Genomic DNA, 23083 nt, shown 5'->3' on the forward strand with positions numbered 1-23083 from the left:
CGGACTTGCAGAACATCTCCAGCAGTTTATCATGTTTTGAACATATCCTTCTTTCCAGGTTCTTAACAGGGTCGATCAGCTGATGTCTCTTCAGGCCTGAAACAGTCTGATGAGGCTGCAGGTGAGTCTCACAGTAGGAGGTCAGACACACCAGACAGGACTTCAGAGCCTTCAGTTTGGTCCCAGTACAAACATCACAGAGAACTTCTCCTGGTTTAGCAGACTGTTGCTCTGATCTCCTCCTGCTGCTGCTGCTGGCTTCCTGCTGAGCTGACAGCTTGAACTGAGCAGCCATCTCAGAGATGAAAGTATTGACATGGAGCTCGGGTCTTGTGTAGTACTTCCTTTTACAGACTGGACACTGACACAGAGGACTGCTGTTCCAGTGCTGAGTGATGCAGTTCTTGCAGAAGTTGTGTCCACATGGTGTACTGACTGGATCTGTGAACACTTCCAGACAGATGCAGCACAGAAACTGGTCTTCAGACAGCAGACAGCTGGCAGCAGCCATGACCACACTGGGAGGATAAATGGACATAAAGCAAAAACTGTAACTGCATTATCGTACAATAATTCAGCTCACAGAAGTCAGACAATGTGTGGAGGCTATAATTTAGTTGATTTCTTTGTTATGTTTTCTTCCTCCTATTCACCTCTAATTTTGGACCAGTTGTCTGAAAATTAAGCACCGCTTAATGATTTGTACTTTTGACCAATGTCTGTGCTGAAGTAGATGTGCAAATGCTACTGTTAAAAAAGTACTCTAGTAAAAGTTTAAGTACTGTTTCCACCTTGTCAGGCCAGGACTCTGCAGTCTATTTACACCTACAGGCCAGTGGACACTCTTTCAATGATGAGGATGTACACATCCCGGACAGGGAGGAACGCTGGTTTGAGCGCGGAGTCAAGGAGGCCATTTACGTGAAAAGGGAAAGACCATCTCTGAGAAGGGGCCAAAGGGTACATCTGTCACCATCTTACAATGCTGTGATTGCAGCCATTCCCCAACTCTCTGTGAATGGGACTCATGGCCACTGACCAGTGACCTTTGATCAGTGGTTGTTGATCAATGGTCATGAAAATTTGCATATTAACGATCAAGGATCTGACCTCTCAGTCCATTGTTCCTTCAGTGGTGCTAGTTTCAGCATCAATGTACTGTTTATAAGATTGGGGAAACCTGCAGTCAGCTGAGACTGAAGAAGTCACTTGGATGAGTGATGAAACGTTTCTCCCACTGAAAACGTCCAGATGAACAGAGTCAACTTTCAGGGAGTCTCACCATCTGTTCAATGTCTCCCATGAACTTACAATGCCCCACTGTGTGTGTGTGTGTGTGTGTGTGTGTGTGTGTGTGTGTGTGTGTGTGTGTGTGTAGAATTTGTGTGGCGGAGGTGTGGTCCCTAGGGGAGGGGTGGTGCCGTGAGCTCACGGCTGGTCAGGGCCGCGGTGTCGCTGCACCCCCCTTCAACTGACGGTGCAACCCCCAGGTCTTCCTGGAGACCTTTCAGGCCACTGCGGAGGCGGAGGCGCTGCCACAGGCCCACGAGCGTGGAGGTGGCGGTTACACTCGCTGAAGATCATCTGGCAGCCAGAGTGGAGAGGCCAGAAAGAGTGAGCCAGCCGCCAGGCATACAAGTGCCGATGCCAGCGCAGAGACGACGGATCCCTGCGCCCCCTCCTGTGACGTAGCCCCTCGATCCATCCCGCTCAGCCATTTTTCTCCACTTCATCTCCGCTCCCCAGCACTGCACCCAAGCATGGAAAACGGCACAGACAGCCAGGGCAGGAGTGCTAGAAGTGAAGGCAGCCGGGACACCTAAGGCCGTAGCGCTCGCTGATAGGGGTGGGGCAGGTGTTCTGCATCACTGGTGCTCCTGCACCCTCCCCCGGTCCGGGAGGGATGTACAGCATTCCTGTAAGGACTCAAGGGGGTATACACTATGGTTTGGTGGACATGGGCTGTACGCAGACCCTTGTGCACCAAAGCTTGGTTCGTCCCAGGGCATTGCTTGAAGCCGAGTGGGTAGAGGTGAAGTGTGTTCATGTTGATATTCACAAGTATCCCATAGTGCTGTTGATATTAAAATGTAAAGGAGAAACATATACATATATGTCTAATCCTCTGGGTATGAATTGGCCGGGGTGGGCCTTTCGAGTGAGGTCCCATCATCTCCGGAAATTCCCACCATGGGAGATTTTCCACTGGAGCAGTCTCGTGATGACACCCTACGCTCAGCCTTCGACCAAGTGATAGACACTGATGGTCATGTGGTGTGCCCTGAAGCCATGTGGACCTACCTGCGCTTCGTATTGTTGAAAGATAGGTTATATCGAGTGATTCGTGAAACACACCCCGTTGTTGGTGCCACAAAACTGCCAGGAAATTATTTTCCAGGCGGCTCACGATACCCCATGGCAGAGCATATGGGATATGACAAGACTCTGAAGTGAGTAATGACCCGATTTTAGTGCCTCTCCAGAATGCCAACTTGTTAACCAGCCGGCCATACCAAAAGCACCTTTGCACCCACTCCCATTAATGGAGATCCCATTTTAGCGCATCGGCATGGACCTCATCGTGCCATTTTACCAGAATGCACACGCCTATTGCTTTGTATTAGTTCTGGTGGATTGTGCAATGCGATACCCTGGAGCAGTGCCACTGCGCACCATTTCTGCAAAGAGTGTGGCGCAGGTCATCTCCCGAGTCGGTATTCCGAAAAAAATATTGACTGACCAGGGCACGTCGTTCATGTCTCGCACACTGAAGGAACTGTGCGAGTTATTGAGCAATAAATTGATTCAGACCAACGTCTACCACCCTCAAACTTACGGGCTGGTGGAGCGGCTGAATAATAATTATTTTGAGATGCAGCCTGGCATGACGGTGTGTTCATGGCCCTACAGGCTTCCTGAACATAAAAGGCAAAGGGAATTGGTTGAAATGCTAAGAATGGGAGTAATAAAAGAGTCACACAGTGCCTGGTGTAATGCCATAGTTCTTGTAGTGAAGAAAGATGGGTCAACACGGTTCTGTGTAGACCAGGGGTGTCCAAACTTTTTTCACTGAGGGCCACATACATAAAAATATAGGAGGGGCTGGGCCACTTAGTAGAAATTAGGTATATAACCTTAACTTTAGTGTATTAAAGTTAGAAAAATCACTTAAAAGTGGTCAAATATGTTATATTGTTGAATATAATTAAAGACAAAACTGCCTTCATCACAGCTTTCCATAAATGGATCTTTATTGATTTATTCAGAAAAAGCTTTGGTAGCTCATTCTCAGAACAGCAGCCTCAGATTTCTTCTTGGAGAGAAGATTTACAGCACAGAGAAAAAACAATAAAGGGGAAAATGGGACGGGTACATTTCAAGTTTGTTATTTAAGTTATTAGGCTTAGCAACACACCTATTAACGTTCGTTTGAAACGGTTATCAACATTAACAGAGGTGCTGATCGCCACTCGTGCCAAAAATCCGGACAAATGTCACTTGATCAAGGAGCAGATCTGCATCAGATGAGATCCGCTGACTGCGTGCGCTGTGCACAGCGGTGTGTACTCTGTGTGTTAACAAGAAAAATATGGGCTCAAAATGTGGTCATAAATATTTTGTCCTTGTAAATCAGGATTTGTATTTGTAAAAATGATTTGTGTGTGGACTTAGCCAAAAAACCCCTGCAAGTTACAAGTATGTGTATGTGACCTGCCCAACCAGAGACAATAACCAGAGACAATAAAACACTGGACTTACTGTATGCCAATGCTGAAGAGGCATACAGTTCATCACCTCTCCCTCCCCTGGGCAGATCTGATCATAACCTGGTGCACCTTGTCCCTGTGTATGAGCCCTTAGTGCGCAGGGAGCCACCAGCCACCCGCACAGTGCAGAGATGGTCGGAGGAGAGCGAGGAGGCTCTTAAGGATTGTTTTCAGTCCACTGTGTGGGAGGTGATCTGTGACGACCACGGAGAGGACATCGACAGCCTTACTACATGCATTACTGACTATATTAATTTCTGTGTGGATAACACCGTACCTACCAGGACTGTGCGGTGTTTCTCCAACAACAAACCCTGGATTACCCCAGAAATTAAAGCCGTCCTCAAGCAGAAGAGGAGGGCCTTCACATCCAGAGACAAAGAGGAGTTGAAAAGGGTGCAGAGAGAGCTGAGGGGACTGATAAGAAATGGGAAGGACAGCTACAGGCAGAAGATGGAGAACCAGCTTCAGCAAAATAACGTTGGTGAAGTCTGGAGAGGCCTCAGAACCATCTCAGGCCACAAACATCAGAACTCTCTGCCTGGGAGGGATGTGAGGTGGGCAAATGAACTGAATCATTTCTTCAACAGATTTGATTCAGCCATGAGGCAGTCTCCAACATCGGCTGCAGACTTACCCACCCCCACTGCTGCTGTTCCACCTCTGACACCTCAGACACTTCACACCTCCTCTATTCACCCTGCTCACTCCTCCCCACCCCCAACAACAGCATCCAATACACACTCAACACAAGGCTCCAGCCTGTCTCTCTCAACCACCCAGGTTAGGAGGGAACTGAGGAGGATTAAAGCCAAGAAGGCAGCGGGTCCAGATGGCATCAGCTCGAGGGTCGTCAGGTCCTGCGCGGACCAACTGTGTGGTGTGATGGAGCACCTCTTCAACCTGAGCCTGAGGCTGGGAAGAGTCCCACAGCTCTGGAAAACTTCCTGTGTTGTTCCAGTGCCAAAGACTTCACGCCCAAGGACCTCAACAGCTACAGGCCGGTGGCTCTGACATCCCACCTGATGAAGACCCTGGAGCGGCTGGTCCTGGCTCAGCTTCGGCGCCTTGTGAGCTCATCACTGGACCCACTTCAGTTTGCCTACCAGCCTGGCATTGGAGGCGGATGATGCCGTCATTCATCTCCTACATCGTTCCTCGCTCACCTGGAGACCGCTGGAAGCACTGTGAGAATCACGTTCTTTGATTTCTCCAGTGCCTTCAACACTATTCTTCCCTCAGTTCTGAAGGACAAGCTGGAGAACTCTGGAGTGGACCATCACCTCACTACCTGGATTCTGGACTACCTCACCGACCGACCACAGTATGTGAGGACTCAGGGCTGTGTGTCGGACAGGGTCGTCTGCAGTCACGGGGCCCCACAGGGAGCGGTTCTGGCTCCGTTCCTCTTCACCATCTACACTGCAGACTTCTCCCACAACTCCACCCAGTGCTTCCTGCAGAAGTTCTCTGATGACTCTGCAATAGTCGGCCTCATCACTGATGGGGGCGACAAGGAGTACAGAGGACTGACTCAGGACTTTGTGGACTGGTGCCAGCTGAACTACCTCCAGATCAATGCCAGTAAAACCAAGGAGCTGGTGGTAGACTTCGCAGCCACAAGCATCCTCCACTGCAACCACTGAACATCCAAGGTATGGACATCAAGGCTGTGGACAGCTACAGGTACCTTGGTGTTCATCTGAACAACAAACTGGACTGGACTCATAACTCAGACGCCCTCTACAGGAAAGGGCAGAGCAGGCTGTACCTGCTGCGGAGACTCAGGTCGTTTGGAGTGGAGGGCCCACTCCTGAAGACCTTCTATGACTCTGTGGTGGCCTCAGCCATTTTTATGGTGTGGTATGCTGGGAGGCAGCATCTCTGCTGGGGACAGGAAGAGACTGAACAGGCTGATCGAAGGGCCAGCTCTGTTCTGGGAGGCCCTCTGGACCCAGTGGAGGTGGTGAGTGACAGGAGAATGGTGGCTAAGCTGTCATCCCTGATGGACAACATCTCCCACCCCATGCATGAGACTGTGAAGGCACTGAGCAGCTCCTTCAGTGGGAGACTGCGGCACCACGGTGTGGGACGGAGAGATTTCGCAGGTCTTTCCTCCCCACTGCTGTCAGACTCTACAATAAAGACTTTTGCAGCTGATCAAACACACAAACCCACACATGTGCAATAAGACTGCTATATGTGCAATTCTTCTTCTGACGAAGTTGTGTTTTTGTATTTTCCTACTCAGTTGTATATAGTATTTGTATTTCTATTTTACTCTATTGTATATATTATTCTATTCTATTTTATTCTATTGTACATAGTATTTTATTTTATTTTATTTTATTGCATTCCAGTGTTTTCTAATTTCTGCTACATAACTTTGCACTTTTGCTGTAACAAAACAAATTTCCCACCTGTGGGACTAATAAAGGCCATCTTATCTTATCTCTTATCTTAAGTACGAATTTTGACCCGATTTTTCTTCCTGTCATCTGATTGGTCAATGTCATGTCAATCACAAATGTAACAATCCAATCAGAGAACAGATGGGTTTGGCTGGGGCGCTTTTTTGAACTGCAGGTCAAATAGGGGTCACCTTTAGTGTTTTACAGTTTGGTGTGTTTCTGGGAATGTATTTAAGGTAGACACCATTAGCACCAGGTGTTGCTGTTCTGAAAAACCACACAGTTTGTGACCACTGCGCTGTTGTGATAAATGATGTTGGATAAAGAGAGCTGTGCAAGAACAATTATAACTGATGGAATACAATACAAATGTTAAACAGACAAATTAAACATGAGCAGCTACAATACTAAATAATCCGAATCAAACAACAAAAGTGTCTTATTGAAAATCATACCCACTGACATCAGAGTGAGTTTATCGTCTCCGGAAATCCCTGCAGAGGAGAGCTGACCTCACCTCACACACCCACTACCTTTTTAAAGCTCCTCTGCCAATCACATCACAGAAGGCAGCAAACTGCCAGGTGGCACTTCTTACAATAGAAACGTTGTATTTGAAATTATCTGCCACTTCAAAAGAAAGTAATTCCCTCCATGCGCACTCTTCTTCAGTAGGGCTAGCTCGATGCTGAAATACCGTAACTTATGGACACCTGCAGTTGTTCTGGTGTTTGTGTCAAACAAAAAACACCGTCCCACTTTGAACCCCTGACTTTGGCACGCATCAAAAAACACTCAAGTCAAGTACAGATACCTGAAAATTGTACAAAATTCCAATTTTTTTTATAATTTTCCCACCTCTGCTTTTGACAGCAACTGAGAGTCCAATTTGACAAGACACAGCACAGAATAATAAGCTTGAATTTTGCATCATTGCTGAATTTTCAATCCTTAAATTGAATCTGCTGCACTCACCGCTGTTCTGTAGAGGCTTTGCTGAGAAAGTCTCTCTGACTGACAGAGACACTTGTCTGCAGCCACCTGTTGGTCTGACAAACCCTCAGTTTCATTTCAGGAACATGACGTTGAAGCTCTTCTCTTCTTACAGCCGATTAATCCAGCTCTGTGCAGGGGCGGATCTAGAGAAATTTTCTTAGGGTGGCAAAATAAAAAAAACCAAAAAACATATGCAGGTGTTACATATGGTTAAAATGATTAAAATGCTGTAAGTATACACACGTTTCATATAAATATAGTCTATAACTTAATTATTTTCTGTAGCACACATAATTAAACATTTCACTTACATAACACATGTGAATTTTGATTTTATGTACTGTGCAGCCTGTGTAATAAATAAGTATGTAGTTCAGGAAGTATAAAATCCAGAAAGCTGCACAACGTGTGGTGGTTCATTTACATACACAAGTCTAACTTAAGTTTCACTCTTTTTTGTTAGAAAATACAAATTGTTACATGCTTAAATTTACACAAAATGTCAGAAATCTGCGCTGTCATGAACACAAATTTAAACGTAATGTTTGATGATTTGTTGGGTTCACCTTCTGAGGTCCAGAATATAATTGGCCATTTCTGACTCTGATTTTACATTTGTATTTCACCTTCAGATTGTTTTATTTTATTTCACTTCATCGTATTTTTTTTTACCATGCCTTGTTTGGTATCATTCTTTTCAGCTCAACCTCACATGTCTGAATTTACAGTTATTTTTTCACTGACATACTGTATTGACACAACTGATCTGAAATCACACAAAAAACATAAACCCCTAGTATCTATAATTTTTTTTCTGTAAAAATTTATATTTAATTTTAATTGTTGCTGAGCTCAAAGTGTTAATGCTACCTTATTTTAATTTAATAATTTTAGGGTAGATCTGCCCTCGAGGCCACAGACCTGCACATGTCCATTTTTGCTAACCTGAATCCACCTGCACTGGCTGTGAAATCTTGACCTTTTACTTCCACTCAGGGCTCTGTGGTGCAATGGAGAGCGCTTTGGACTTCTAGAAGAGCAAAGAGGAAGTAATTCAAAGGTTGTGGGTTCAAGTCCCAGCAGAATCACTTTCTTTTAATCGGCACTTCATTTATTCAGTGATGTGAAAGTGCCTTACCAATATTGTCTAACTCACCCTCTTTAGATCTGCCTGCAGCCTTGTGAACAGCCAATCATGTTATACACATGTGACTCATGTAGCTGTTTCACTTGGCACTGCTGAAGATATGTGGTACAGTCTCTGGGCTTCTTCTTTAATTTCAATGAATCAGTTTAATTAACCACTAACATTAAAAAAAATGTATTTTACATGTAATCAGGAGTTGTGTTTTAAAACCTTTACACATTTTCAGAAAAACATATGACCTCATCTACTCTTAGTTCATCCAGGGACCCCTTATGATTTGTTTCTATGTCCAGTTTATATGTGGAGAATCTAATGCATCAGCAGGGGTGTTGACTATCTTCATCTCAGTTATCTAATGAATTCATCATATTGACTGATCTCTAACACAGAGTAAAACTCTACAAAAAGTTTACCTCAAAGTTTTTCCAAGCATGCATTTTGAATCAAAAACACGTGTTCCACTTTCATGTCATTTTTGTATTCCATTTATGCATGAAAATGAAAAACATGAGCATGATCATTTACACTGGAGCAGAGCGTTATGGAGGACAGCCATCTGTAAACATCACATTCTGATTCTGGAGAACTCGACATGTATATTTAAGGTTGAAAAAAAGTTCAACTGTGCTTCACCGTCAGATTCTATCATGCCCTTCTGTGGCTGCAGCCTGCTGTTTGTGGTCATCTCCACTAGAGGGCGTCTTCAGCAGCAGCTTGTCACCTGCTCACCCACAGTTACACACAACAAACATAACATTAAAAAACCCTCCAAACACTTAGATTATGTTGGAGATGGATTTTTAAAAAAGAGATTTGAAAACATCAGGACGGGCCTTGTGTTTGAAATATGAATTTTCAACTTTTTCCTGCACGGGCATTCATACCTCAAAGTAATCAATCAATAGATAAACAATTAAATGACAAACGGCACTTCAAGGGGCTCTGTGGTCCAATGGATAGTGCCTTGGACGTCTAGCAAAGAACTAATGTGTATGTATACAGATGTAAGCGTGTATGTGGAAATATGTGTGTTTATGTATGTACGGATGCAAATATGTATATATACATATGTGTACGTATGTGCATGTATGTTTGCAGGTGTATGTATAACTTGTACATATCTTTCTTGTGTAAATGTAAATTTGTCTGTTATTGTGTAAATACGTACACTATTGTGTACTCCACACACATGGAGAGATGCCAAACTGCCTTTCATTGTTCTTGTAAAAGTGACAATAAAAAGCTGTTCTATTCTATTCTAAGGAAGAGATTCAAAGGTTGTGGGTTCGAATCCCACCAGAATCAATCCCTGTATTTTAAGTTCTATTAATAAGCACTTCAATTGATCAGTATTGGAAAACAGCTTTATTAAGGTGGTCAGGTCAAACACAGACCCATCACTCAAATAAACAAAATCATTGACAGATTCTATCATGCCCTACTATGGCTTCAGGCTGCTGTTTGTGATAACCTCCGCTAGAGGGCATCTTCTTAGTGGGCAGAATTACTCTGCTTTATATACAAATTTTATGTGAAATTAACAAACTGTTAAACAGAACCTGCAAAGTAGAACCTTTGTGATTTAAGAGTGACAAGACACAAGCAACTACTAAAGCTGCCCCTAGAAGTCGAAGAAATGCAATCACACAAAAGAAAGAAATACAGCCACACTTCTCATCAGTGTCTCTCAGAACTTTTTTTTATTTCCCATGCATAGTTTGGATGAGTGTAGTGGAACTGAAATGAAAAATATGGACATAAAAGTGTTGACATTCATTGTGATTTTCTCCGTTACAGACATGAAAGAAATCATTAAAAAAAGGTTTACAATTAAACAAAGAAAGGTTTTATTCAAGGTTTAAAATCTTTCAGAAACGTCCTTCAAGGTAGAGCTAGGATGCATTCTGGACGGGAAAAAGTGCCGTAAAACATAAATACGTTACCAAAAAAAAAAAAAAAAGCAGCTAAAACTAAAACATTCAGCACGTTTTTATACAACAGTGCAACAAAAAGGCGGCAAGATCTAAGGGTGGTTTCTCAGCACTCAGTTCCTCCATTTGTAACTAGGTGACATGACTGCAGCTATGATTTCCACAAAACTACCAAAAACCTTTAGTGCCAGGAACGTTGTTCAAGGAACTAAAAGGTTCATTAGATCATTGGGTTTCTGCATTTCCACCGCGGTGTGAGGACCTGTGACGATTAAGAAAGTCAGGCCTCTGCATGGATGCGAGGAAACTTGCATTTACACATCATTCCCCAAACTGCAGACTATACAACAACGCAGACGACAATGGCATGTAATGTGAGGGACAGGGGACTACATAACAGCAGTCAGCGTTGAAGAGATTCAACTATACTGCTATTGCTCGTGATTTACAACTTTGCAAACAGTCACTGAAGGCAACGCAGGAAAAGAGATGAGCTGTAGCGGCAAGGTCGAGAAATGCTCGACCAAAATTAAAGCAAAATTATTTTAAAAGCTTTTGCAGATGCTGACATAGACTAGCTTAAAATGTTAGGAATAGTTGACCAATCAGAAAAGTTCAGAAAGCAAGTACCCACCCCCAAAAAAGCTCAGGAATTTTGGGGGTGGGGCTACCTCCTGAACTGGGACTTTCAGAGTTTAAAAAAAACAAACAAAAACCCTAGAACTTCATTTAGACCCTAGTCCCAACAGTGAAAACACCCTGAGCTCCTCCAAAGGTTCCTGTAAAGTTCCTGCAGTGAAAAAGTGGCTCACGGCCTGTTCTTCTCTCTACTTTTAAGACCACAGCTGTAAACAGCAGTGCGATGAGTCTGGTACACTGGTGCTCTAAGCCAAACAGGAGTAGGTAATGTCTTCTACATTTAAAAAGAACTGGGATTATGAAAAATGAATTTATCTAATATAATCTTACGTTTTAAAGGCAAAGTATGGAAACCACCAAGTCGGTATACGTATCCTTTAAAACTGCACTGGTCGATCATTTTGTTCTACACTGTGTTACGTTACTGGTTTGGTCCAGTGTCTCAGAGACCAACTACAAAAATGTGGATATTTAGAGGGGGAAAAAAAAGTTTCTGAGGAGATTCTGAAGAAGAACACAGCATTAAAAAAGGGTTATGCTTTTAGTTTTCTAATCTTGCTGTGACTGCAGGATGTAAATAACTGCTTTGCCATGTTTCTTACATCTTTAAAGGTTGCTTATGAGAATCTTCCAGTGACCACTGACCCCCAATATGATGCTTCTTTAGCCACCCAGGTTGTGGTTAGGTGCATGTTTTCCCCCTGAATGTGTAAACAGCTGAAGATGCTTAAAACCAGGTGATCCACTGCTTCCCTGCAGAAAAACCCCTTCAGTGTGGATGGACGCACAAAATGCTTTCTTGGTGATATTACACCTGTTCCATTAATATCTTTGCAGCTCCTGGACACCAATCAATCGGACCAGGTCCAAATTCTACTACAGCTCTAGTTCCCACATACGTGGGCTTGTGTCTGCATTAAATCCAAAAACAAAATCCAAGTGCTGTAAAGAGCATGCCAAACCAACAAGTTGGCAAAATAACCACAAGCTTAAAGTCATGAAAAAAAACATGTAAACACGGGGGATCGTGACATTAAATGGTTTCTGAATTTCTCAATGAGGTCCATTTTCAGTCATCTGGAACCGTCTGCGAGGGGCCAAAAGCTGCATCGTAAGAAAATACTTAATGCGTGGACGAGACCTCAAACCAGTCGAGTCAGGATCACAAGACAGACTGTATAAAAAGATGGACGACTCACACCGTCAAAAAAGTCAAATTTGGCTGAATATTTAAGGAGTCTTTGAAAACCAGGAATGATTTTAGTTCTATTACTTTACATTTAGATGTCTCTTGTTGAAGACCCAGCGGTGGGGTTTGCTAACAGTCTGTTATATAAAACTGTACTTTTAGTGTCGCTTGGAAGTCTGAGTTGGTTTTAGTGGCTCTCAATGAATAGAGTTAAAATCCTGAGAGAAGCTGGGGGGGGGGGCAGGATAACCGCTGTGATCTAGATGCAGATTTTTACCCCTCGGCGGCTACAGGTTAGTTTGCATCAAAGTTGGAAAAATAAAAAGTATTCACAGTTCTAGGTAACACTGTATTGCAACTGCAACAGCAGCACGGGAACATCTGGTGTGTCTGTGCACAAATAAGAGACACACATGCACATACACACACACCACAGCCACAACATATGGTTATATGTGCTTTTCTTTTGTGAGGTCTTACACCAACATGTGACTGTTCACTGTTATGCCTTCATTGCCGGAGAGAAGTACAATCATAATAATAAATATGCCTTAGTATGAGAGTGAAGTTTGCAACAAATAATGTAAAGCTGTGTGTGTGTGTGTGTGTGTGTGTGTGTGTGTGTGTGTGTGTGTGTGTGTGTATCTGAAGACAAACTTCTTACTGAAAATGTGGATTTTTACGTGTAACCTAAAAATCTGCAAAGCTTCGTCACTCTCACCAAAGTGTGAACGCAGCAGTGTCCAACGAGCTCCCTTCAATGTTCGGACGTGACGGTCTGGAAACAAACGGCTGTTCTGTACGAATCGTGGGGTTAAAAAACAGAAAGACAAAAAAAAGAAAAGCTGTGCTGGTTTTCAGACGGCATCGATTACAGCCCACATTAACAGAACGAGAAATACTAACATGATAAAGTTCAGTGTGATCCCAGTGATTACTGTGAAAAGATATTACATATCTACACTTAGAAAATTCACTTCAACACACCCAGATCCAAACAGTTCTTTCCAACAGTATGAAAAATATACAAATAAAAAATACAAATACTCTCAGACACTAAGTAGGTAGTTTTCTGTTGACATGAAATCAGTGATGACTAAAAGATAAATATTTCACATCTTTTTTCTTCTTCCTTGCATTTTTTTTACAGAGAAAATAAAAATTTGTGTGTATGAAAGGAAAAAAAAAGTCCCATTTTGAAATATTATCCTTCAGTAATTAGTAACATCGTGATAGCACATATCTGTGTGTCAGCTAAAATGCTTCAGCTTCTCTAGTAAGCAGAAAAGAGCCAGTGTTGAACCCAAAAGCATAGAATTCTTTTCTTTTCAGACATCATACACTATGCACAGATAATAAAAACATCAACAATGATCAAGTCTTTTTTTTTCCACACAAGAGAAATGATTCCTCCGTTTAGGTCTGGGAACGTAAAAGAGCTCAGGGGGCGGGGAAACACTGGAAATGCACTATCATCATCATCATCATCATCATCATCATCACCATCAGTCAGAATGGAATTACTGCCATGAAAAGTTCAGTTCAGAGACAGAAAAAAGGGCTGTTGACATACATCTATTTAGCGTCCCATAATAACACTACTGTGAGGCGAGGGCGTGGTAAGTGTTGAATCAGCGACTGGTGTACAAAGAGTGATCTTCGGGACGAGGGCACACCAGCGTGCAGGTAGCATGTTTCTCAGCTCTTAGTGTACTACACACTTTGACCCATGGGAGGAATATCAGTTTCTGTATGTGAGTAACACCACCTGGGAATTCTGCTCTGGAGGAGCCAGGCATCAGGCCCTGCCAGGTGAGTAACAGTCGTTCACTGTCATTCGTGGTGATGCCAGCCGAGCACCGTTTTGGCACCTATGTGGGACGCTGGCGGGGGAGGAGGAGGACCCTCTGAGCCATTTAAAACTTAGTGAAGGACAACCTCTGCTCAGAAAGATGAAAGGGAAGGGAAAGATCAAAAGTGTCTTAGCTCACTTAACGTGTTCGGCACTGTGGGAAGAGCAGTAGTATTTCTTGTGAGCTATGAACGTGGAGAGGCTGCTGAACTTGATGTTGCACAGCCGACAGAAGCGCGAGTTACCGTTCTGGACAGGGGAGATGACCGGGGTGGTTTTAGGACTGACACTAGGTACAGGGATCGGGTGGGAGGCCACAGTCTGGGCGGCCTTGTCCGGAACATGTGACGATCCCAGCTTCTCTCTCAGGATCTCAGGCACAGGTGACAAAGTCAGAGACGGAGCTCTTGGGGGAGACACAGGCAGAGGAGAACTGGCTAACGGTGATCCGCCCCCGGCGGAGGGGCTGCCGTTCACCAGGGGTGAAACAGGAGAAGCTGTACCACTCCTAGCCTGCCCGTTGATGCTGTCTCTGTGAACTCGGGAGACAAGTCTGGCCTGGTTGGTTGGAGTGGCTGAAGTCGCTGCAGCGGCTCCGTCCCTGGGACTCAGGCTCGGGCTGCGGCTTGCTGTTCTGCCCGGATGGGGCAGAGTCTCCTGGGGTGGCTGAATGGTTACAACCAGCCCGTGGGTAGTCTTGAAATGCTCCATCAAGTCACCAGCAATGGGCCTGTTGGGACAGTATGGGCAGACCATCTGAGCAGAAGCTGCGACCACGCTTTTGGCTCCAGCTCCTGGAGAGGCTGCAAGTGTCGTATTTGTATGTGAAGGAGATGCAGCGTCAGAGGCGGGTAAGGCAGAGGTGTGAGGACTGGATGACGTGCCCTGAGCCTGGGCCACCCACTCAGCTGGGTGAGCTTTATTCTCCACAGGGTGCAGGAGATCCGGACGATCCTGCTGAGGCCTGCTTTTTGGAGAGGTGGAGGCTGATCTCTTGAGCCTGTGAAGCTGCTCCAAAGTGTGGGGTTGGAGGGTGGTGGCAGGGCAGTAGTATGTTTTATGAGCCAGGTAGTTCTCAATGCTGTTGAAACTGATGCTGCAGGCTGTGCACTTGTGGTAGTCGGTGAGAGGGAGAGCTGGGAGAATGCTGCTACTGCCGCCGCCGCTGCCGCTGTGCCGTGGAGCCTCTCTGAGACGGGGCCTCTTGCTCAGGTCGATTGGGCCATCTCCTTCAGGGCTTGAGCCGCCTGCACCACTGGGAGAGGATTCTTGCTTTACTACCAAGCCCAGAACCGAGGGGGATGGAGCAGAGGCGGCGGCAGTGGCTGCTGCTGCTGCAGCAGCGGCGGCAGCGTTAGCTAACGCCTCGGTCCTTGCCATGTGAATCTCATACATCTTCTTTCTTTTGCGTGTTCGGATGGGCTGTGGAATGAAGGCAGCTGTGTTGGTGGTCTTGGCCATGTGTACGGCTCTCTGGTTGGACGGGTCGTGGCGCGACGCACAGTAGAATCGTTTGTGGACAGTGTAGTTGTCGTGACGGCTGAAACGGATGTTGCAGGCTTCGCAGAAGGTTCTGTTGGGATCGTCGTCAAGGTCCTCTGCAGAACCGCTAGCAGGACTCTGGCTGCCTTCACTTGCTCGTCCTCCTCCGCCTCCTCCTCCTCCCACACTCGTACCAGCGCCTTCCCCTTCAGAAGAGGACGAGATTCCCTCTCTCCCCGCTGGAGGTTCAGTCTTCACCTCCAGCACCCTCCTGGATTCTGCTGCTCCACTTCCTGCAGGAGGCTCGGAGTCAGACGGCGAAGCAGAGGCGGCCCTACTTGATGCTCCGCCCTGAGGAGATGCAGATGAGCCGCGTGTCCCAGCAGAAGGCGCGGCGGTCGAGGCTGCGTCTCTAGTCAATGCGGGGCCCGAGGCTGAGGATGCACCTTCGCCTTGATGCCTGCTTGAGCAATAAAGCCTCTTGTGTGCATAGAAATTGTTGATGTTATTGAAGGTGATATCGCACTCGAAGCAGGTAGCTCCTTTGTGAGGTGGAGTGGCTGTTGCCGTGGGTGCAGTCGGTCCAGAAGGAAAGAAGGCTGCGGCGTTGTTCTGGGCGACCGTCTGGCCTTGCTTTAAGCGACTATGGACCATCTCTGACATTTTAGCCAGGATCTCCGAGGCCTGAGGCAAGATGGCTGCCTCGGGGTTAAACATGTACTGAGGCAGGAACAGCGCTCCTCCTGGAACAACTGAGCCTGCACCTCCCATATGGGCGGGGCTAGAACCAGGGGTGGGACTAGTGGGTTCTGCCTTCACTGTTGTTGTAGCTGGACTCTTCGGCGAGTTCGATGTGTGGCTGGAGGAGGTTGTTTGCGCCTCTTTTATGTTCCCTCCTGCCTCTTGATCTGCCTCCTCTCCACCCATCTCCTCCTCCTCCTCCTCCTCTCCATCCTCCTTAATTTCCATTTTCTGCTCTTCTGTGTCTGAATCTGAATGAGGCTCCTCTTTGATCTTTAACTCCATGATCTGGTCATCAGCAGGACTGCAGTCTCGAGGAGTGGCTGAGCCTCCGTTTGTGCCTGGACTGGATGAAGCCAGGGGCTCCTTCTCCTGGGGAGACGGCTGGGGGTGGTCGACCGACAATGGGGTACTTTGACGTGGAGTAGGGCTCCTTTCAGCTGGGACCCTGACCTCCAGGTGAGTTCGTACATGTTGCTGGAGCTGAGCAGGTGAGTCAGCGTTGTGGCCACAAACTTGACACTTCAGCACAACACCAGAGTCTCCCGGACTCAGACCTTAACAGGAGAGTCAAGGTTAGTAAATTATAACAGTTGCTTACATTTGAATAGATTATTCAAATTTTATTCAAAATCTCAGATTACTCAGATCAAACATGTCCAAAATTTCAAACAACCTCGGGAGGGTTAAAGGGAAAAAAAAGGCTAACGTGCCGGCTTTCCAGAAGTGAATCTTTAAAAGTTACTGCAACGTAATCCAAATACAAAAAATAACAGAATATGATGGAATGACTTACCAATGGACAGGGGTAACTTAGGTAGACCTGGCCCCGGAGAGTACACCTCACTGCGAGATCCAGGCTGGCAAACCATGTGGCTGGTGACCAGATGGCTGTAGAGGATGTCCCTCGTGGTGGAGACGAACCCACAGCCGTGACACACCCCGTTCAGGGTGTCCGTATGGACCTTAAGGTGGCGCTCACAGTTTGCTTTAGTGGTGAATGCTGACAGACAGATGAGACAGACAAATGGACGCTCGCCTGTGGAAGGATGGAGAAGGATAACAGTCAGGGCCCAATGCTCTGACCCTTTGTCTTTTATGCATACATACAAATACTGCTCTCACCACTGTGTGTGCGCATGTGAATCTCGAGTGAGCTGGCACTGGGGCAGCTCTTGTTGCACTGTGGAAAGGGGCAGATGCGTTCATTGGGGTAGGACTCCTTGGGTTTGTCTTGTGGAGGGGAGGAAGCTGCAGCTGGCTGCTTCTGACGGCTGGCACAATAGTACATAAGATGGGCCTGCAGGTTCCTCTCACTACGGTACCAGATCCCACAGTCCTTACAGGGGAAAATGTCCTCTGTCCAGCAAAAACAAGTACACACGAGTTAGTCAGTCAAACAGAGACACAAATATGGGTTCAAGAACCTGAAAAGCGCTAGTTTAATTAGCAAAAGTGAGGATGTGGTTAACTTTCCCTGCTAAAGTTATACAAAGTTTTAATTGTAGTCTAACTGTAATCTCAAGACTTCTGGTTTACAGTATTTTTAAATTTTTAATTACTATAAACTATTTCTAAATGTACTCACTTCATTACTTAAGCCAGTTCAACTGCTCGTCAATACCAATATCTACTCGTCCAATCACATGGCAGAAACTTCATGGATTTAGGCATGTAGCCTTGGTTACGTCAACCTGCCGAAGTTGAAGTATCAGAACCTCTGATTTAGTGGGATTTTCCCACAAAAACATCGCACCTTGTTGCACACATGTCTGAAGGAAAAAGGAGGTCCAACCCAGTACTATCAAAGTGTACCTAATACAGTGGCAGGTGAGTATGTGTGTGCATACCACAGAAGCCTTTTTTCAGAAGTCTACTGCCACAGAGGCACCAGATCTACCGGTGTGTGATGATCGTGAATTATTTAAGCAACAGGAAACTTTTATGTGGAAAGCACAAACTAATCAGCTGGTTTTAAAAGCGCTACAGTGCCATTTTGTGGCTGAAGAGAACATTACATTTCAATAACAAAGTACATTTCAGTAAATCAAGCTGCAGGTACCAGTCTGAAGTTCTCCAGAGGCCTGGTAATGAACTAATTATTTGATTCAGGTGTGTTGACCCAGGGTGAGATCTAAAACCACCCCTCCTGTAGGTAGTTAAAATGGCATATATCTTACACTTTGGCACATTTTTAAACTTATTGCCTCATTAGAAATTAATTGTAAATACTTGTTCTGCAAATAGCCAGTTGAACCTTTAACCACTTAAAATGCTGTTTTCATGAATACGATTTAAATACAACACTCACTATTGACAACAGCAGTAGCCAAGATTGCTGCCATGCCAGCTTGCTGCGGGAGGAGCTGGATCTCTGAGCGCAGCGCCGCCGGGTACGACGGCTCCTCCTTCACCACAGGTTGTTTGTGGGTGACGAGGCTCAGTGGAGGAGAGCCTTGGGCCACCGGAGAGGAGGAGCCCAGAGGAATGGGAGACACGACCGCCAAAAGCCTTTCGCCGACCGTAAGCTCTTTCATCACCTTACAGAACAACTCCTCGCCTGAAAACAAACAGGAGGGAGTAACAACTGGAAAGCTGGCAGCATAAAATGCAAAGGTTACGTTTGACCTCAACTTTCTGCGTTTTGATACACAGATTCAGATTTTGAAGGCAGCTAGAACATAAATATCCTCTTGTCGTGTATTAGAAAAAAAGTCACCTTGGCTGTAGATCGAGCAGTTTGCTGCAGAGGCGTCGGAGGTCAGAGGGAGGCGACTAATCCAACAATCTGGATCTTCACACACGACAGTCATCCGAGTGTTCTGCACACACAAAGAACAGTTTTCATTGATCAGACTGATCAAAGCCAAGGTTTTTATTCTTGCCTGTCAACCAACACACACAAAGGGTTCTTGTTATTACTCGTTTTGCATCATAGCAGATCTGCAAGGCTGCAACTGACAACACACAAGTCGGTGCACTCCGAACGCTGGTCCAGAACACGGTTAATGGGGAGGTGTGTGTCAGGAAGAGGACCCGGTCTAAAATCTCTGCTAAATCAAAACATGTGGAGCATCAAGAATATTTTAGGATGGTAAACAAAGTAACCAAATGGGTTCATCAAAAGTCCCAAGATGCTGTGTTTATGAGTCACTTTTGTTTCTAAGGTAAAACCGTTAATTTTCTATTAATGTGCTATTTTTCGGTCATCGGATCATTTCGGTTTTAGAGACCTGCTCAGTTTCTGCTCAGTTTCTGGTTGAGTTGTGAAAAATATTCTGAAGCGGAGGGTAAATTCTCCTAATTCTTTTTTTGGGGGGTCATTTATTCCATCTATTACCATATTACTGTATATATGTAAATGGACTCCTGACTCAACAACAGATCAATGTCTGTTTTGTTAATTGGAAGAATGTATATTTTCAAAATAAAAGTTAATTTTCGTTCTAAGCACTGCCACAGATTTGTTCTTCCATAATGAGCTCTTTTATTCATGCCTTTTGATTGTGGGGGATAAAATATCCAAACTTAGTCCACTATATAGTAATAGCCGCCTAAATAACTACTATCATATTTATCATCACCTGGAATCACAAAGAACCTCTAAACCTCGCTCTTCCTGTGGATTTATTCTAAGTGTAAAAAACACTGCAAAATCAGACTATCAATCTGATCATGAAGCATATAATTAAAATCTGACATTAAATGAGAAAATAGAGCCAAAGTGTTTGTAAAAGTGTAGCCCAATTTGGTCACTAGCTTTGAAAATGATCCATATCATCCAAACTGTCACGTGATGACGCGTGGTTAACTCACTGTGGACCCCCCCAGATTAGATATGTAATTTATGATATGAGCTACATCCACAGGAAAAAAGATTTGGAAACTCAAATCCTGAGCAGGACATTGTTTTATAATTAATGGATTCAGCTTGTGCAGAGTCAGGCAACAAATGCGAAGCTAAGACTGACTGAATCTTTGCGTGTTTTCATGATAAACATGCATAAACATGTTACTGGGGAAAACCCCTTTAAAGCACGCCCAAGCCCAAATTCCACCTGTCGTCTAAACATCATCGCCAAATCAAGTAAAACATCTGCTATTGTCTTTTTCAAGTATTACCACTCTTCTTTTAACTACCAGCAGAGAATCACCAAAATCAAAGCATTAATTGCAGCCAGCTGGGACGACACAGCCACACGTGAGTATCCAGTGTGCGGCCAGCGGTAAACACCGGTTTATGAAAAGGCCGTCAGTGAGCAGAGGATGATTACAGCCCCAGAAGGAAATGAGGGAGCACAAGCGGAACAAAGCGACCCCGAAAATGAAGAAAAAAGAGGAATAAAAGAGGAAGAGGGACCTGAGGAGAAAAGGAGAGAAGAAAAGGAAGAGGAAAAAAAGATCTGATGAAGTCGACTGGCAGCTATTCAAAGGGCAGCCATAATAAGATCCACGGTGGATACACTGGACAAAGAGTGTAGAGTCAACATCCACTGTCTGTATGTGTGGAGGTATGACACACACACACACACACAAGAGACCTGAGTACAATCCTGTCTTTGTTTATATGTGGCTCCAGGAGAACTCCCACCACGTGCATGTATCCCATCACTGATATCTCTTGGCGAGGCCTTTCTTCTGTACTTAATAATAATAATAATAATAATGGATTGCATTTATATAGCGCTTTTCGGGACCCCTCAAAGCGCTTTACAATACCACTATTCATTCACTCTCACATTCATACACTGGTGAAGGCAAGCTACAGTTGTAGCCACAGCTGTAGCTTGTGCCCTGGCGCAGACTGACAGAGGCGAGGCTGCCGTATCGCGCCATCGGCCCCTCTGGCCATCACCAGTAGGCGGTAGGTGAAGTGTCTTGCCCAAGGACACAACGACCGAGACTGTCCGAGCCGGGGCTCAAACCGGCAACCTTCCGATTACAAGACGAACACTCAACTCTTAAGCCACGATCGCCTACTTCTGCATCAGCACATTATTCCCCAAACACCACCACCACCACCTTTCCTCCATCAGAGTTTCTGTTTAAGTATCATACTGCAGACATCACTATGAATATTCAAAATATAATCTCTGTACAACCAAAAGAGATAAACAATAATAAAAGTGGATTTGACGTGGTTGTGACAGCTGCAGCGACTCCACAGGGAAGAGAGGAAATCTCTGATGCAATGACCGACTGTCCTCACTGTGTGAGAGCTGCACAGCGATGCAGTACCGTTCACTCCCCACCAAGAGGAAGCATTCCCTCAGCACAGGACGTGACGGCCCTCACTGAGCAGCTACAGTCGATGAGAGAAGCACAGAGAAGCTTCCTGCTTTATTTTCCCCGTCACGTTCGACGCTGGCGTCTTCCGTGACTTTTGGTGTTTTTAAGTCTGATTTTGAGGCCGACTTTCCTCCAAACATGCTGTAGATTTGTCTCAGTGTTTCAGTAAGCTTCCTTTTAAAAAATATTTTCTGTCTGCAAGTAAAATTCCAGATATGACGCGACCACTGGGCATCTTCTGAAAAGGTTCCCCTTTTTAACAAATTAAAAGTGGTATTAAATATGAAACTGAACCTGAGAGTGACGTATTTATACAGAATTATTCATTCTGGGAGGAAAAAAAGGCCGAAGAAATTCATAGAAAGCCAGTGACAGGCTCTGCTGACACACTGCATGCACTTGGCCAAAGAAAAGATGACTGAGGCTGATGACGATTCTCACTGCTCGTGTATCTGACCTCCACCATCTGTCGCATACATATAAAAAGTCCATAAAATGATCTTTAGAGAGAACTACACTGACCACAGACAGCACACACGATCATCTATATTTGTTCTATTAGTGGAAAATGTTCAGTGTGCACATACAAGTATTAGATATACTGCATTAGTCTAAAATCATCAATATAATTAGTCATAAACTGTTGATAAACAAACATGTCAAATCACCAGTTTGGACCAGTGAGGGGAAAAAGTTGTTTCTCCTCGTCTGCAGCAGCTCTGTGACATCACAGGATTATTGGGATTATTAATACTGCAACCAGTGAATAAATACCTGAACACTTTTTCATTACAGCCCGATGTATCTGTTAATATTCAGGTTTCATATTGGATAAACATTAATTTATTTAGCACAAACAAAGACTACTTTATTTTGATTGATATTATTTTCATATGAAAGAAGTTGGGTACACAGATGTGTTTAAATTCTCAACTTTTACTATTCTGATTATAATTATTATTCAATAAATTGTTAAAATTCTATTTTTCACTAGAGAAACATCAAACCACTGCGTGGAGTGTCACTCACTGAACACATAACTGTTGTAATTACTTATTTTATTGATTTATTTTTCAGTTTTCTGTAAAAATTTCCAAACACTTTGAATGCAAATAAAACACATTTGGCAAATTCAGCTTAGCAGCTGTTCAAATTACATAAATCCTCCGTACAAAAGCAGGGCTGTAATGTTCACTCTCTGCAGGTATGATGCAGGTTTTAGGAGTTAATACAAAGTTATCTTGCAGATATTAAAGAACTCATTAAACATCGATCAAGTAATGAATTTGAAAAAGTAGCGATTTCCTAATTATACAGCATTTTAAATGTGTGCATCTTTGAAGTTATTTGTTGCTGGTTACATAAAGTATGATTATTGCTCAACAAGTTCACATTTGTATTTATTTGCTGATGTATGTTTTTTCCCAAATTCAGTTTAGTCTCATTATTTTGCTTGTTTAAGATTATTTTTGTAACTGTGGACAGGTGGAGTATTTATCACCTAAACAGTTCACTCGCATCATGCAGAATATCCAGTCTCAATTTTATGAACCAGTTTGTATTACTGTAAAAAAAAAATTAATAACCTGTACATTTATATTTTATGTTTGTTTTATAATCATCTCATTTTATTTTTATA

The 23083-nt window shown here is 44.3% G+C and overlaps 1 protein-coding gene across 2 annotated transcripts in view; it reads right to left on the reverse strand.

The window, feature by feature from the left end:
- Positions 1–9992: 9992 nt before the first annotated feature.
- Positions 9993–23083, reverse strand: part of zfpm1 (zinc finger protein, FOG family member 1) — a 107488-nt gene continuing 94397 nt past the window's right edge. For both annotated transcript variants that reach the window (XM_039614456.1, XM_039614457.1), the window contains 5 exons: positions 18875–18977; positions 18467–18715; positions 17281–17514; positions 16952–17194; positions 9993–16712 (listed from right to left, as the gene is read on the reverse strand). In XM_039614456.1, coding sequence (XP_039470390.1) covers positions 14068–16712; positions 16952–17194; positions 17281–17514; positions 18467–18715; positions 18875–18977 — 3474 coding nt within the window. In that variant the 3' untranslated portion in view covers positions 9993–14067. The remainder of the gene's footprint in view (positions 16713–16951; positions 17195–17280; positions 17515–18466; positions 18716–18874; positions 18978–23083) is intronic.

The sequence above is a fragment of the Oreochromis aureus genome, linkage group 7 (genome assembly GCF_013358895.1).
Source record: "Oreochromis aureus strain Israel breed Guangdong linkage group 7, ZZ_aureus, whole genome shotgun sequence".
In the NCBI taxonomy this organism is placed as follows: Eukaryota; Metazoa; Chordata; class Actinopteri; order Cichliformes; family Cichlidae; genus Oreochromis; species Oreochromis aureus.